The sequence below is a fragment of the Parasteatoda tepidariorum genome, chromosome 4, assembly GCF_982258835.1.
Source record: "Parasteatoda tepidariorum strain Cologne lab strain chromosome 4, Ptep-v5.0, whole genome shotgun sequence".
In the NCBI taxonomy this organism is placed as follows: domain Eukaryota; kingdom Metazoa; phylum Arthropoda; class Arachnida; order Araneae; family Theridiidae; genus Parasteatoda; species Parasteatoda tepidariorum.
Window position 1 is genome coordinate 103,832,357 of NC_141758.1, and position 18,172 is coordinate 103,850,528.

At 27.5% G+C, this 18,172-nt stretch overlaps 1 protein-coding gene across 2 annotated transcripts; it reads right to left on the minus strand.

Moving 5' to 3' along the window:
* Positions 1 to 467: 467 nt before the first annotated feature.
* LOC107437223 (putative RNA polymerase II subunit B1 CTD phosphatase RPAP2) lies at positions 468 to 17,706 on the minus strand. Of its 2 annotated transcripts, XM_016049152.4 has the most exons (11): positions 17,587 to 17,642; positions 15,229 to 15,325; positions 14,589 to 14,687; positions 13,982 to 14,041; positions 10,866 to 10,996; positions 9,543 to 9,722; positions 6,563 to 7,238; positions 5,181 to 5,281; positions 4,251 to 4,331; positions 2,737 to 2,805; positions 468 to 702 (listed from the first exon to the last, which is right to left on the minus strand). In XM_016049152.4, the coding sequence occupies exons 1-11, from the start codon at positions 17,604 to 17,606 to the stop codon at positions 549 to 551; spliced, it is 1,668 nt and encodes a 555-aa protein (XP_015904638.3). In that variant the 5' UTR covers positions 17,607 to 17,642; the 3' UTR covers positions 468 to 548. The 2 variants fall into 2 exon arrangements, with proteins under 2 accessions (XP_015904638.3, XP_042908947.2); XM_043053013.3 differs by lacking the exon at positions 14,589 to 14,687 and having other exon boundaries at positions 17,587 to 17,706.
* Positions 17,707 to 18,172: the final 466 nt, after the last annotated feature.

Below are 18,172 nucleotides of genomic sequence, written 5' to 3' on the forward strand. Positions count from 1 at the left end.
GAGGTAAATATGGTTTATATGTTATTTTTTAAGGTTAAGATAACCTAACATCCTATTTAAAATAATCCTTTACTGCGAATATAACATTATAGATGTTTAAAGTGTAAGATACACACATTTTTGCATAATACCAATATGATTTTAAAGGATACAATAAAGTTCTCCTTCAGACAGAAAAACCATTTTACTTCTCCCTAAAGAGAATTATCTATCCAGAATTTGGTTGCTAACTTTTTTGTTTAGTTTTAATCGAATACATTTTAAAAGATGAAATGAAATTAAAATTTTTTTTCAGTTACTTAATAAGGAAATTCCAAATATATAATAGTCTGTAGAAATAAAAGGCTTTTTCTGTCTAAAGGGGAACTGTGAAAATTTCTGAACAAAAGATGGTTTTTATCAACTATGTAATTTCTACGGTGAGAAACAATATTTCTCATAATGTCTTTGTTTGAATAAAATAAAACTTATTCCAACAATAAATATTTATTTTTATATAAACAGTATGTTAGTTATTCAAAATATATTTACAAGTAATATTGATTGTCTTATAGTAACTTCAAAACTTGATTTGGATTTACTAAATCAAGTACAAGGTCTTCTACTTCTTTTTGTGAAATGTTTAAAGAAGTTAAAGCATGTTCACACAGTTTAGTAAACTCAGCTTCTTGATACAAATCTTTCAATTTTGTTTTAGTTAATCTGAAATGAAAGGTAGTCTTAATTAACATTGTAATTAAGTATGAAATTAAGCTTCAATTTAGAAATGGAACATTATCTGCTTGGTAAATTTTGTCCAAAAGTATTGGTATGATGCAAATATACAAATGTAAGATTTAACAAAATTAAAGTTTTTTTGTGGGTGGGAGATTTAAAAAAAAAAAACAAACTTTTTTTCTCAAACAGTTTTATACCTCATTAATTTTTTAATAATACAGTCAAAACCCCGCTATAGTGAACATTCAAGGGACCGAAATTTTGGTTCACTATATCCGTTCCGCAGGCAATTTAACTAATGGTTCCTAAACTCCTCCCTTTTATTATTTAAATAAACTCGACATTATTTAAATAAATGACTGAAAAATATTTTTTAGTAGCGAAAAATGTGTTATTTTTCATTACTCTTCGTCTTGCTTACAAAAAAAAAAAGGAAAATTTTTTTTAGTAATCTTTAGCTGATGAGCAATCCTGACAGAAAATTCATATTGATCCCACTGACACCTTACAGGTGCACTATCTGCCAGGGTTGAAAATATCTGCTTGGTTTGTTTAGGGATGGGAAAGTGAGATAAAAGAAGCTTATCGCTAAATTCCCCTCTATAGATGGTTTTAAAAATCGGTATATGTATTTATTTTAAAGTAAAAATTTCAAAATTATTACAAAAAAAATGAAGAAAAAAATCAGTTGAAGACAGAAAAAAGTTCATTATATCCAACTTCCTCACTTTTTTGGTTCACTATATCCACATAAAATAACATTATACGTGTATAGCAAGGCACGGGACCTAACATTTCGTTCACTATAAACCGTGTTCACTATAGCGGGGTTTGACTGTACTTATAAAACATGTGATAATTTCCATTAAAATACAATTGATACTTTGAGGGAAATTATTATTAGTTGTAAAATTCAGTTCATTATTTTTGCAATAAGTTCTCCAAAACAGGAGACTTTAATTGTGTATGAAATATAAAATGGAGTCTTAATAAAGTTAGCTGAAGAATTTTACTGGGTAATATGTGATTGGAACCTGACCTGGAACCATCATCATGTGTTGAAATGATCCAACATAATAAGTTTTTTCAAATAAAGTCACACAAAATAATTGCAGAGATCACAAGAAAGGGCTTAGCGGAAAACAATGTTAAATTCACTTCAAGTGTCTAGAACATTTTCATAGAATAATAGATAACCAAGATAGAGTTGAACAATATAAATAAAACACAGAAATAGAAATACCATAGTTTTATTTCCCTATAACAAGAACATGCCTCAATGTCTAACAATAGAAGATTAAAGATATTAAAATTGGTGAATAAATAAATAGTGTTTAACAATTTTTAGCAAGAAAAAAAAATTCAAATCTATGATTACCAGCATATCTCTTAATATTCTGATTTTGGACACTTCTTTAAATTTAAGAATGCCTATAATTTGTTCAATATACTTAAGACCACTCTTAAGAAGAAATTCCCCAAATACCCCAGCTTTAGGGTTAGTGAAATTTATCTTGTTTGCAGGGGAAAATACGACTTTACACTCAAATTTATTCAAAATATTAGCAATTTGGGGACTGACTGTTGGATAAGAAAGTTAATCAAAGTAGAGAGTTTGTTGGATTGTATGCTTAATTTTAATCAGTAATATTGGAAGGAAATCAGAAGTTGACAACAATAGGTAAAGGAGTTCTTCATTGAAAAGAATTTGTACTATTAGAATAGATTTTAGAACCACGTGTGTATAAGGCTGCTATTTTTTGTTAGGGGGTGGGATGTAAGGTTAAACGGGGAGAGTGAAATTGCAAACGGCTTCCAATAAACAGTAATGAGAAATTCATCGCAGTTATAAAAGCTGATTTAAAATATATTCACCATAATTCATATAGAATGAACATTTAGGTTGGACTCAACTGTTTAATTTTTTAAAGTATATCATGTCAACTTAAAAATTATAAGGCATTCTTGATAAACAGTTAAAAACATGACCTTAAATAAAAAATAATGAAAGTAACTTACAGCAGGAAAATAACAACAGCTACACATTTCAATTGCTTCGGTTTCAGAACAGTATTGGTTGGTGTCAGGCTATGAAATGAAATTTAAAATTAAACATTTATTTTACATTTGAAACAATGTTATGGTTTAGGCAAAAAGTAAATAGCATAACGTAAAGAGGAAATAAAGTTTTAGAAAATATTTTACTATCAACATTTTAACTTAGAATGTCTATAACTACTAATTACTTTCCTTAGTAGTTACAGAAAATATTTTCACCTATGGTAGTGAAGATACTTCTTTATAAATTAGAATATAAATTATTTATCTTTAGTTGTGGACAAAATTCTTTTGACAGATATGTATATAAAAGTCAGATGATCATACTTTTAAGTTTTGATAAACTACAGTGAAACCTCTCGGTAAGGGCCACCTGTCGTTCCATTGAAAATTGGCCCTTATGAGGGGTGGCCCTTAAATGGGGGTGACCAAAAAATAAAATGAAGAAAAAAACTGTTTATTAACATTTTAAGTTTTTATACATGTTTAAAAAAATTTCAATTGAAGTTTGTTTACTTTTTACAACTTTTTCGCAAACAATTTTAGTTTCTAATGATTCCTTAACTCTATAGAACAAATTAGTTAAATTCGCATCATTTATTAATGCCTTGGATTGGGATATCAGTTTATTTAGGAAGATTGAATAATAGGAGGATTGAATAATTGTAAAAATTCATAGCTACAAGATTTGTAACCACATTAGCTGAAAATAAAATCAAAAATAAGTATATAACCCCTGAATTCATTAAAAAAAAAATTTGATAATGTAAACTTTATAATTGAGTTTCTTTATCATAAAATGAATGAAAGTTAGAAACAATAAACCCTGTGGTTAAGGCTATATGCCAGAACTATGTATATAACTAGTGGGTGTTCCCTAAATTAGAATTATCAAATACTAGTAATAATAATTAAGGTAAAAAGATGTTGGATCAAGAATCCGAATTTTTTGATTTTTCGAATTGATTGTTTCAAAATACACAGTTGGTGTAAAAAATGGGATATTCTGAAAATACACACACAGAAATCGGGAATATCAGGACATAAAAGCTAAAAATCAGAACAAATAAGGGTAAAATCTTTTTCATCAGGAAAATCAGAACAACTATAAACCATTTATGCATACATTTTTAATTTAAGATATACAAATATTATCTATCAATAATTGTATTTTTTTGACAACTCAATAGACTGAATGAGTAATGTATTTTTTGAATATGAGATTCAACAACATTAAGCAATTAATTCAGATAATAAACTACACAGATAACTTAAAGTAAAGAAAAAAAACCACCACAATATTTTTCATTCATTATTATACAGTTAATACAAAAATTTAAAATATATCTTCTAGTAAGTAAGCTTTAAGTTGAATACTTATAGGAAATAAAACATTTGCTAGTAAAACTACTTAAAGCACAAATGAGATTAATCTAATTGGTAACAAAAATAAAACAAAGCTTTTTACAACTTACCTAAACGTGTCCACTAAATCTGTAACTTCTTTTTTAATCGTATTGTAGTGCAAGTCAATAATAGGGAGTACGTTTGCAAACCTGAAAGGAAATGAAAAATATGATTGATTAAACTTTTATCATTTTGCTCTTTAATATGATATGCAAATCAAATAAAACGTAATTTACCTGAACTTTTTTGCAATTTAAGGTTTTTTTTTTCTTTTCCTATTTAATTTTTAAATTTCGCAATTGAAAAAAAAAATGCTTTACCCAAATGTATACCAGAAAAAGGATTCTGTTGAAGCTGGTTTACTTATTTTTATAATATTTAACTATTACTCTTAAACATTTTTTTGTTCTATCTTAGTCAATCTTAAAGTTAATTTAAAAAAAAGAACTCTGTCAAAATACTGATTGCTTTCATTTCTGTTAAATATTTTTAGCACTAATATTAACCTCAACATTCTTATTATAGGTTACCATTCACGGGCAGTTTATTAAGTCAAAATATTACTTAAATTATATTTCAACTAGAAAAAGAAGTGTAAAAATTAATAATATAAGCATTTTTTTCATATTACACTTGTTTGTTTAAAACACATAAAATAAACATAAAAATATGCACATTTTTTTAAAATTCATAATCTAAGTGCCCGATGATTAGTTAATGACTAATATTGATTTAAAATAAAGTATTTTAAATGAAACAAGACACTGCACACAAAAACTTGAACATTTGCAAACCTAGAAAAAAAACTTTGGCGCACCCTGGGCTGTCGAGCCAATGAAAAAGAAGAATAAGATCAATTTTTGTAAACAAAAGATGTTAATACTAAAATTTTGAGTAAAAAAGGTAAACTTCGAATAAAAAGTAAGAAATTAAATAATGAAACATAAAGAAAAACTTACAAATTAAAATTTTTCTGTAGTACAATATTTTATACTTACATATTTTTTAGGTTTGTTGTTAAAATTTGCTTTCTCCGAATACCTTGTGACAGAGAATCAATTAAAGGTAGTGTAGGTTCAGGTAATGTTGACTCAGATTCCTTAAATTTCAAAAATATATTATTGAGATGTAAAGAAAATAAGAAAAACAGTCACCTTTTAATGAAATTGTTCTTAGAATTAAGCTTTAAAGTAAATTACAAAATCAAATATGTACGATCAATGTTACACAAATGCATGTTTTCTTCTATTCTAGGAACCCTGAAATATTCTGCATACAACTGCTCATCTTTTACCGTAAAAAAATAAGATTACTTATTTTTAGTATAATGTGGAAAAACTAATAAAATCAGTGGTGGGAAAACAGCCAAAATTTAAAAATTGGTTTGCACTGAGATATATACTTTGCACTTGGTATCTTCTAAAAAAATGTAGAAAGTTGTTAGAAGATTTTGTTATAAAAAATCCCACTGTTATTTATAATTAACAGTGTATCAAAACACAAAATTATCAACATCAAAAACTGATTAAATATAAATACTTATTAGACTATAGAAATGGACTACTCAAAACCTAATCTTTAGGCTATAAAATTTGTTTCCACAATTGCATGCAATTTTAGTAAAAGCTAAGATAATAAAAATGACTCAAATTGTACATTTTTTTTTATTTTTAAAAATCAAAATGCATAAGTTCTTTGTAATGAATATGAAATGTCATATTTTTAAATGAATGTATAAAACTGCTTAGCTTTTTAAAGCTATTTATTTAATCAAAACATGCTCCATTTGAAATACACTTTTTTAACAAGATTTTTTTTGCATAGATACTTGTCTTAAAGAAATTCTGATCTTTGAAATCAATTAACTACTTATTCACCGGATTTTTCTCCGACAAACTTTTTGATTTTTATTTAGAACAATTATTATAGGATAAATAATATGAAATGAAGACAATATCAGAAAATTCAGGATCAGAGTCGATTGATAATCAGAATTTCTTTAGGACAAGTATCTATGTATTAAAATCTCATTGGGAAAAGTGTATTAAAGTAAATGGAGCATATTTTGATTAAAGCTCCAAGGGGACTCTAACCCATGATACATTCACCATTGAGGATATTTTATGTCAGCACTACGGTCGGCACGAGCCGGATGCAAAATTGGTATCTAGTAGCCATGGCTGGAACCCAGCTCACCTCATTATAAGGCAAACGCTCTATCCCCTGAGCCATCACGGCCTCTGGTAACCGTATATTGGAAGTTAAGAGGGGTCTCAACTGAAGATAGAACTCCAACTCACAACCTTAACCACTAAGCCATGGCGGCTCAGTAACAGAAATTTAAATAAATTAACGACAAATAGTAACTATTTGCACTTACTTCAGGCAAATTAATTGGTTTTGAAGGTTTGGTGCCGGAAGCAAATGATACATTTTTTCCTTTACTTTTTCTTTTTACTTTCCTTTTAAGGTTAGTTTTAGTTGCTTCTAACTTTAAGTCCGAAGCAAGTTTTTCCATTTTTTCCTGTTTTGTTGCACTTTCTTTAACACGCTTCACATCACAAATGTCAGTGTCGAAAGTTTCACCGATTTCATCTTCTTCTTCTTCATCCGGAAGTTTATCAATCTTTAAACACAGATTTACATACTCTTCTTTGACAGCTGATATATTTTCAGCAGAATCGGTAGAGTTCACTAAAGTTTTAAATAAGTGATCAGCTTTAATAGAATAGAGTTGCCTTTCACCTAATAAGTATTTTAGTGTGTCTTCTGTGTACCAGTCTTGAAAAATTTTGGCGATGAAATTGATAGGAAGCTGTGCACTATTTGTGGTGGGTTCTTGAGGCGCTCTTAACTGTGGTATAAGCACAGCTCTCTTTCTCTTTCCAAGTTCTGTAGGCATATGCTTATTAGAATATGCGGCTATGTTGCCATATTCTGGAAATGATGGTTTATCATCGTCCTCATCACTATCGGAACTCTGGGAATCAGAAAGAGTTTCCTCATCAGAATTTTCAGGATCTTTCACCATTTCTGTGCCAAATATAAATTTTTCCCTGTTAAGAAAAGTAATAATATCAAATTATGCTAATTGCCTAGTTATTTCTATTATGAAAGTCAATACAATTAAAGAGAGGTATTATTTAATAGGGTGCCAAAAACGTATTTAACCCAGTTACTAAATATAATTATACAAAAAACAAAATCAAAAACATTTATATATACTGTTGAAGATCAAGGATGCACAATTAACTTTTTGTTAGAAAATACTAAGTTCAGATCAAAATTGACATAAAGCTCTAAAAATGTTGTTCAATTCAATAAAGCTCCATTAAAAGTGTTAGATTCAATTTGAAAGCTATATGAATGAAATGTTAATGCAAAACTAAAAAAAAATATACTAGGAACTAAGCCTCCTGTTTGCTGACGCTCACCAACCCCCGATGATTGCTTCGCAATTATTGCTGTTTCTTGGCATGAAACAGTTGAAAATATTCAACTAAAAATATATGTACTTAAGAGGACACTTATCCCGCCACTTGCAATGTCCAAATATTTCCTTCCCTTATACTATTAAGATCTATAAGTGAACATAAATCATTTTTTGAAATAACATTTAAAATTATAAGTATATTGTTATAACAAATTTGGTGAGTTCACAACTATAATTTAATATTTTTGCTTACCATACCGAACGAATGTATATCTTAAATACAATTTTTGCATTCATCACTTTGTGCATGCAGCTTAAAGTGAAGTTCTAAATCATTTATGGAATCACCTAACTGTAATTCATAATAGTATATTAATGTAATTTGCAATGGAGAATGATAATTGTAAAACGGTTAATAAGATCAGACACCGATTTAAATAACTTTATCTTAAAATATAACATAGAATTACGTTACTCTAACAATTTTTCAGATTTTTTTTTTTAAATAATTTTTATTGGTCTATTCAGCTAAACTGGCAGCTTTGCCTTTTATAAATTTAATTTAAAAATGCTGTTTTCTAAAAATTTAACATTTAAAAACATCATTGTACATTATAAGCAATCTGAAATGTGAAAATGAACAAAATTTCATTAAAGAAGTATAAATTACACAAAGATGTTTTTTTTTTTTCACCACAGGAAGTGAAGGTAAAAAAATTGAAAAGTTATAATTTATGTATCAGATAACAGTATAAATGAATATTGATTAGAGTGTTCAAGGATTTTTTTTTATAAATATACTATATGAATTGAGATTAATTATGATATTTAAATCATATCAGTAGGTTTAGAAATAAATAATTCAAAAGTAAAAAGATAAAATTTTTAATAAATAAAACAAGATTCATTAGGAAGTTGTCTTATAAAATACTAGCTAGCAACTTATAGACGAGTACATTATAATTTTCATTTTATTTTTTCAGTTTTCAATTATTTTCAAAGGCTATTTTAAGGCACCAAGTTTTATAATTAAATAGAAAATAATAATAAATTGAAAGCACATTTAAAATTTTTTCACCCTTTTGTTATGGAATGTATTTTAATCATTACATGTTTAGAGAATATCAGAAGGTTTAATATTAATAAATAATTTAAGTAATTATTTCTGACCTTTAAATCTCAATAAGAAAAACATAGAAAACTAAAGTAGTAAAAATATTTACAGGTATAATAATAATAATAATAATAAAAAATCCTCTCCAACTTTAAAACTTCACAAATTATCATTTTATGAGATGATATTACTGATGAAGCATTTCATGCTTATTTAACCTTGCAGAAAAATGAAACTTTTTCACCGTCCATACTAAGTAAGTTACAGTGACATTGGAATATTATATACATCTCTTTGATATTTTATAAGGTGGCCACTAACACTAATGAAAAAATTCTCTGATTTTCTTTTTGTATCCTGTGGCAGAAATTTTATTATTAATTTTACTAATATGCTTTACTCTTATAAGATATATCTTATATGATATATTAAAAATTACTTGTTATTAAAATTGAAAATAAAACATAATGTCTTGTTTTTTAGAATAAATTATTACAAGAGCAATAATTTTGGGAAAAATATTGACCTTTTAAATACTGTTAACTAAATATTATTTCATTTTTCTCGACTGTTTGAGCATTTCAATTAAATTTCCTAACGTTTCTCTGATTTTTGCTAACTTCTATAATTTTGGAAAAAAATATTGACCTTTTACATATCTCAAACTAAAGATTAGTTCATTTTCCTTGACTTTTTGAGTATTTCAATTAAATTCGATAACATTTCCCTGAGGGGACTCCGAAAATTCCCTTCCTGTTGCCACCCTGTATCAACATATTTAAATTAAATACAGAAATTAAAAAACAAACATACTTATACACTTTTTCCTTAATATTTAAGCCAACCAGATGTTCAGTACAATCTTTTATGTCTTCCTGGAGCATATTATTTAAATTCATAGTTGGGATTGGCTTAGGGTCTTGGTGAAGATTTTGTTCCACTTCAGTCTTGCTGAGAGTATATTTGAAAAGAAGTTCTTCTCCTGCACTGCCTCTGAAGATAAAAAAAAATACTGATAAATAATTTAGCAAAAGACAGTTCTAAGTGGAATTTTTTTTGGAGAAAATTGAGATTTCTTGGGAAAAGGTCTTATTTAAGTATACAGTTTTATAGAGTCTTCATATCTTCAAGATGTTGGTAGAAAAATTTAGCATGATTTAAATCACAATTTTAAAAAAAAAATCAAATTTAATTCAAATTTACAATAAAACATTTTAATATAAGATTTGACAACCAATCACACTTTGTTGGGGAAGAGGGAACCAATATCTACCATTGTATACTTCGAAGCTTAGTGCTCACATAGATTTACAAACACACACATTGCTATTATTATTTTATAACATGTATAGGGATAAGGAGATGAAAATCTTAAAGGTAAACTATGCTTCTCTTAACAAAAAACTTACAATAGTACTTCAATAAACCTTTAATAAAAAACCTTAATAAAAGCTTTAAAAAAATTGCCTTTGAATAGCAATTTATATGAAGACAAATTATAACATAAAATATAAATCCGAGACTTTGAAACAATTGCTAATATAATACAAACAACATTAAGTGTAGCATCTAACGAGCTTATGCATCTAACTTAGCTTATGCATTAGCTTAGGCATCTAACGAGATTATGATGTCAAAAATTTAGCTTACTGTTTATTAACCTAGCCCTCCTCAAACTGGGAGTCGCCCTAGTTCCAAGAGCCTTAAGAAGAATTAAAAGGTGGAAGTCAAGTTTGAGTTTAGTGTTCACAAAATGTCAGACAAGTCTATTTTTGTTTGAAGTTTCTCTCCTGTTTCACCCCAGGGTGGTAAGATTTGAGAGGGAAGCGATTTTGCTATTCTTGAATGCATCTTTTGAAACTATTTCTCACATGTACTTTTAGATTATTAACACAATATGTATTTTCTGACAAATTTGATTGCTTCCATACATTTTAGAGATCCTGTATAATGTTTTAGTAACATTAATTACACTCTGAAAATTTTTACTAAATGAAAACTAAAACAAACTGCCATTACATTGCTACTAGAAAGAAATTTTATCTTTGGCATTTTTGCTGCTAAAAAGAGCTTTTTAGAATTCCAGCAATTGAAATTAAAACAAATATGAATAATATGTATCATAGCAATATTCACTTGTTTTCAGAATCCAACAGAAGTTTTAATTCCAATGAAGATTTTTCAGGTTTTCTTAACCAGAGTGGTAGAGAATGTAACTGAGCTTTCAGAAAATTGGAGGCTTTGTAGCATTCATTACTACAGAAATTCTAAAAAAAGAAAAGTTTCTTTTTATAAAATAATAATTCACGTCATGCAATGATACTTGCAAAATAATTTTGGTAAAGATATCCTATAACAGAATTTACAACATGATTAAAATAACATTCTTTTAAAGTGATTATAATTGCTTTATAAAATAAGAAGTAAACCAAAATTGTGTTTCCGAATTTAACTTGTCTTAAAGCTTAATTTCATTAAAATACAGCAAGTAAATTTTTTTAAAAAATTAAATACAAAGTGCGCATAAATTCCATATCCCCCTTATAAAAATGTTGCAGCACTAGTAATAATAGTGTCTAGCTGCAGTAAAATGGCTATGTGTCACTACATGAGATTGCTTAGAGCAGTGATTCTCAACCTTTTTTTTGTGACGGCACACTTTTAACGATTTCTAAATTTGACGGCACACAATGAAAAAAATTAGTTTAAAAGTTATTTACTTAACTATAATACACTGTGTTAAATAGTTTGTGATAATAATTTTGAATGTGAAATAAAGTACTACAAAAGCACATTTATTAAGGGATTAATTATTTCTTTCGACTAATTTTTTATTAGTTAATAACAGTTATTTATGTTTTTTGCTAGTTATAAATTGTTCGCTTGTTTTCTATAGCTAGTTTTTTTGCTGATTATTAATTCTTGTCAACTAGTGTTTTTGCTGATTATTAATTGTTAGCTTATTTTTTGTTAGTTTTTTTTATAACTTTTAATTGCATAGCTTACTTTAATGATTAGCCTTTATTTAAGTTTGAAAGTTAATATTTAGCTTTGCTTTCCTTTGATAATTAATAATTTTAATGATCATTAAATTTCCTACTTATTTCAACATTTTTTAAAATTGTCAACGACAATTTAAACACTTCCTTCTTATTTTAAGATTGTCAGAGACAAGACAATCGCTGACAAAGATGTTCCCGCGGTTAAAGAGTGGAAAAATTATAATATACACTTTTCTTTAATTTAAACTTTATTCGTAATTAAAAAAGCATTATAATTTTTACTGTATCATTTCTAATATTTGGCGGCACATTTTAAGAATTTGGTGGCACACAAAAGTGCCGCGGCACAGTGGTTGAGAATCACTGGCTTAGAGGATTACACGGTGAAAAACTTCAGCTTTCCCACTCTTATTTATCTTGTAAATGGTTCAAGACAGCATAAATAAGTTGTAAGGCAGGGATGGTGAACCAATGGCAGGCGTGTCATTTATGGCACGAGACACAATATTTTGGGCACGCTACTGATCACAATTGTTATTATACTATGAATTGTTATTACACTACGAAACAATGTAACAATTAAAATAAAATTCACAAAAAACAAACAGAATAATAAACAATCATTAATAAAAAAATTAACAATTAATGCTAAAAAAACAATTAATAACCATAAAAAACAAGCTAACAATAAATAACTAGCAAAAAAAAAAAAAAAAAAAAAAAAAAATAACAGTCCTGCTTGAACTAACATCTTACAACCTAATATAAGTTATTTGTCATCTAATCTGCAACAACAGAAGTCACACTATTATTTTAAGTTGTTTTAAGACATGGCAAAGTGTTTTTTTTTTCAATGTAAATAGAGTTTTGAGTTGATTGTATTTAGTATTATTTTCCCAATAATCACGAAGTCAAAATTATTTGACGGCACGTCTATGACCTCATTAAACAATTTTTTAGAAAAATTGGCACACTGGTGTATAAAGGTTTGCCATCCCTGTTGTAGGGTATCACAAATTCAGTATGGATGTACACTTTACAGACATTTAAGTAAGAAAAGTTGTTAATAAGAAATTAAATAAGAAAAGAAAAATTTACATTTGTTTGATTGAAACTCCCTACCTTGTGACTGTAATCTACAGTTTTAGGAAGAGAAAAGAACAATTCGTATTCACAAGATATCTTTGTTTTTGATATGCAATGAAAAAAAAAAAGTTTTACTCAAAATTAATTTACAGTACTTTTCAAAATGAATTTACAGTAAGATATTAAGTACTAGCCACCTCCAACAACTAGCTGATTCACGTACACGAACTCTCCGCTTTGCACTTCCACATTGTTTTCTATCTTTACGGAGCAGCGGTCTCACATTAACTCTTCGAGAATTATTTGTACAGGACAAGAAACCAAAAGAAGAATTGTTAGCATAATCTATCTAAGAGTATTGCATACATTACTACAGCTACCACTGTTTCCAAAATTATGGGAAATAATATAAAATATGTTCTTCCTTTTAGTTAAATTTCCTATAACTTCAAAAAATAATTAAAAATCATCTAATTATTTTTGTCTTGTATCTTAAATAAAAAAGGAAAGTTAACTATATATGTTCATCTAAATTCAAAGTTAATATCTCTTACAAAATTATGGAGGTCACAAATTGAAACATTTTAAGGGAAAAAAGATGATGAAAAAGTTGGTTTCTCAAATTACTTAATTCGTTTACAAGAGTCCTCATTTAGCTTCATGCGAAATGTCTTATTTTTAGTGCCTACGGGAACCCACTACCCAACAATTATAGTTATTTACTAAAAATAAATATCAGAAAATAAATACATATTAACTTGCTTTGAATATTCAAGAGAAAATATCAAAAACTATGTTTAAGACATTTAGAGACAATCTTGTTTAAAATTATCATTTTTATTTTCAAAAAAATGACAGCATTAACACAGTCTTGTAATGATGAAGTTAAAAATTAGCGATTGCAATTATAATTTATTATGTATGAAAATTCTGAGAAAAATATGGTTTAAATTTTTTTAAAAACAAATTTAAAGATAAATTAAATATCACAATAATAATTTTATTATAATTATAATATATTTTTTAACAAGTGAATTAAAGATTAAAAAATATAATAATAAAAAAAAAAAGAATTGAACTAAAAACTACTAAACTAAAATAAAAAGCAATCATTGAACTATTAACTGACTAAAATTTTAGCATTATTATAAAATGCATACTTACCTTTCTCTCACTTATATCATATACTTTATTTTTGCTAATTTTAAACTGCTGCCGTGGAACCTAGGAGGATGAAAAAAAAAAGTTTGATCAGCAAGTTTTAATTGGATGCAATATTTATAGTACATATGCAAAGTAATTTTTATTGCACACAATTCATGAAAAATCAAAATTTCAAAGTGCAAATACAATATAGAGTAGTAAATAAATGAAACACAATTTAGGAAATATTTTACTGATTATTATTTTAGTACTCTTTTAAATTAAAATGGACATGATGATGTATTTAAAATACATTATCATTAAAGTGATTTTTATACATGCTAAAATGCACACAAGTACAGCATTTGTTTCAAAATTTGCCAAAGATATTAAGTTATAATTCGAGTGACCAGAGTTTCACAGTATATAATGGTATTTTAAAGCATTCAATTTACAATTTTTGCCAATTACAATTGAACACATAACAATTGTTTCACAACTGAACACATGAAAATAGTTTTCTTCCAGTAAACAATTATAAAAAGGAATTAATAAATGAAAACAATTAATTAAGCATACTTAAATGCAATAGATCATGTATGCCCTTAAAATATACAAACTACATTACATTTTTAATGGGATTTGAACACAATGGATAGCCACATAGGTGAGTGATACTTCGCTCTTGCACCACATCATCATAGTCAGCCTGACACAACTTTGAACACTAAAAATAATTGTTACAAGTTTAGCCATGCAATTTTAGAAGAAAAATTTTACAATGTTTTCAAATTGCTTTTTTTTTATTTAAAAAAAAAGAAAAAAAAAAGAGGAGATTATATGAATATTTTAAAACATAACAATGGAACTTGTGAGTGGTATAGGGAACAAGAATAATAATTTTCATTTGATGATTTTGAAAATTTTTAAACTTGTAGAACATTTATAAACTTGAAACAATTGTTTGAAAATTTTGGTTTCAACTGAATTGACATTTGAAAAAGAGATAAGATATAAACAAATTCCAGTTTTTGTTATAGGTCATAAATACTTTAACTTTGTGTTGGACAAAAAAGACATTAGTTCTGCTTTTCTGAAGAATAGAAAAGCAAAGATTTCCTTTAAATTTATTAGTTTCCACACAATGAAAATATGAACTTGCAGATAAAATGAAATCGAGATATTTTATGAAACTTAACATAAAATTCATAAATTAGAAATCAATAAAGGAAAGAATAAACAAGATAAGTAAAAAAAGACAACATTACGTTTTGAAGAAACCATTCTTTAGAAATCTCTTCTTCCAACAAAGCTTCTACAATTTTTAAAGTGTCCCTTTTTATTTGTAAGATTTTTTCTTTAGATCTAAATTATATAAAGAGCAGAGTTATTAACAGATTTAATGTAAGATGACAGATATGTAACACATATGAGAATCATCTGACAAACAAAAATATAGAAAAAGAAATAAAACAGTCACACTTTGTAGCTAGTATATTAAAAAATAAATAATTATTATATTGTACAGTCCAGTGAAGTCTTATTGTTAGAGTAATTGAGCTGAGTATTGTTCTGGTGAGCCAACTACAATCGCCAAGGTGCCAAATAGATTTTAAACTTGCAATTTTAAAAACAAAAACAAGTAGATGTTTGCCTGGAGTGTGGCTACGAGTTATACCTTTCAAGTTGGTTCCTTTCCATGATGTTTTTGTTTAATTTCCAGTGGGCAGCTGCCCGGAAGTTGCCAAGACGTGTCGATTATTCTGTCACAGATTCTTTGATACGGAAATACCCCCTTAGATTACAATACTTAATTATCCCCTTATATTATATAACCTAACGTGTGACAAGGGAGTACAGTGAAGTGTGACACTTTATAGCTATGTGAATAAGAGGTCAAAAATATTGAAAAAAAAAATCATTGATGGACGGTCAAGCACATAAATAAAGAAAGTAGGGATGTAACGAATATTCGGCCCTTTTGCCGAATATTCGGCAAAATTATAAAGTATATGCTATTATTATGAAGTATATGCTATTATATACGCCCGGTGGCTGAGTGGTAGCGCTTCGCGCTGCCGTGCCACAGGTCCTTGGTTCGATCCTTGGGCCGGGCAAGGCCGACTCAGCCTTTCATCCCTTCAGTGGGTCGATAAAATGAGTACCAAGCATGCTTGGGAACTAACACTGGGGGTTCCGCGTTCGGCTGACTACCTGACCGGAACATATGCTCCTGCACCCCAGAGCCCAAGGTCAAGAATACTGAGATGGGCACAGTCGGCCTTGGCCCTCTTAATGAGCTGTCGCGCCACTGAGTTAGTTTTAGTTTGCTATTATATGCCGAATAATAAAGTATATGCTATTATTAATTATGCTGCTATTATTAATTATTTAGATTTGTGAAAGCCTTATTGTTGGCATCAAGATATTTAAAATATTGCAAAAAATACATCAAGTTGTTAAATTTTTTTTAAAATATAGAGAGTTTAAAAAAGCAAATTTGTTAATATTTATTTCATTTTTAATTTAAAATTTGAAAATTATTTAATTAAAAAAATAAAATTTCAAAAGTGAAACTTTTTAAAAAGTTCTTAATTTTCTGAGTTTTAATGGAGGATTCAAATCAAATCCTGACAAAAAAAGAAAGTTAAGAATACATTTAACAGTTGTATGTAATGAGTTCTTATCTTAAATACAATAGCATATAAATTACAAGTATAACTATAACTTAAATATGCTATTATTAATTATTTAGATCTATAAAAGCCATATTGCCTTGTTATTGGCATCAAGATATTTAAATTATTACAAAAAATAAATCAAGTTGTTAAAATTTTTTTAAACATACAAAGATTAAAAAAGGCAATTTTGTTAATATTTATTTCATTTTTAATTTAAAAATTACTTTAATTACAATCAAAAGAGAAATTTTTAAAAAGTAAATATTCGGCCACCGAATATTCGGTATTCGGCCTAAAATTTGGCCAAATATTCGGTATTCGGCCCATCACTATTCGTTATTTCACTAAAGGAAAGTAGGTAAAAAATTACAATTAAGTTCTCTTCCTATAACGGCAAGTTTTTATGCTTTACCTGAAAAAAATGTCTAAAATGTTGAATTTTCTAACAATAAACAATAATTATGTTGAAGTTTTATTAACTATAAAAGCTCCAAAGTACAGTGCCTTATTCAACGGGCAAGCTATTCTACAAACTAAATCCACTTCTTAAAATTTACGTAGCAAATTAGGTAGCATGTTAATTTAAAGACAAATCTTCGTTATTTTGAATTTAAAGGAAATATCTCCGCTTAGGTTTCAAAAGACAAAAGAGCTTAATGATTTGACGCATTCACTGTATTTTGCTTCAAAAAGAGTCAGAACCAGTAACTTAAACAAATGTTTTAAATTTTAGGAGGAAGTAGTAGAATGAAGCAAAATTTATATTGAATTCTCATAAATATTCTAAAATAGTTAGCAGAGACTCAGAACTTCAACATTATTTTTTTAAAATATACATAAAAATAAGATGAATATCATGCAAAGAATACATTTTATTAATTTTAAAATTAATATAAGACAAAAGTTGTCAGAATGCTAGAAAAGAACTTTATTCAAAAAACTTACGGAGACTTTTCAGGAGCCATCTTTTGACGTTTGTTTATAATATAAAAATCATTGGAAGTTTTAAGCTCCCTCTTTCTGCCCCACCTAATATTCGCCGACAAGATTGAGTTTTTTAAAAAATATTATTTATTTTGAGTTCGCAATTACAACATTCAAATACGAAGGAATACTGAGGAGAAGACCGGTTCCATGTCTTGATCCATTCATCCCCCTATTCTCAGTTGTATAGGAATATACTACGATATTTTTCCTTTTCTAATTACTTCTTGCATTTACTTGTGAATTTTTTTTTTTTTTTTAAATTTCCCTGGCTTTTTCTATTAGATCTATTTTCAATTGGCGATCGAAATGGGCAGCAGGTGGCGTAGAGCAGAACTCAGGAAAGTTTAAGAGCAGGAAGTACGTTAGTTTCTCTCTTGATTTTCATATAGATTGAAATCTTTTAACTTGAAAGACCATATGGAACTGAAAACTACATTAAACATAGTTCTAAAGAAAAGTATTATGGAAATTTTAAAAAATATTCTTATTAAATAAAAAGGAAAAATATTAAGAAAAGGGAAAATATCGTAGTACATTCCTATAC

What these genes read in the sequence shown, in the direction of transcription:
- LOC107437223 (XM_016049152.4), bottom strand. Translation starts at nt 17,606, where the DNA reads ATGGCTCCTGAAAAGTCTCC. An exon ending in GTTCAAATCCCATTAAAAAT is followed by an intron (nt 14,042 to 14,588) that starts GTAATGTAGTTT and finishes TCATCCTCCTAG; the next exon opens with GTTCCACGGCAGCAGTTTAA. An exon ending in CTGTTGGATTCTGAAAACAA is followed by an intron (nt 9,723 to 10,865) that starts GTGAATATTGCT and finishes TTTTATCTTCAG; the next exon opens with AGGCAGTGCAGGAGAAGAAC.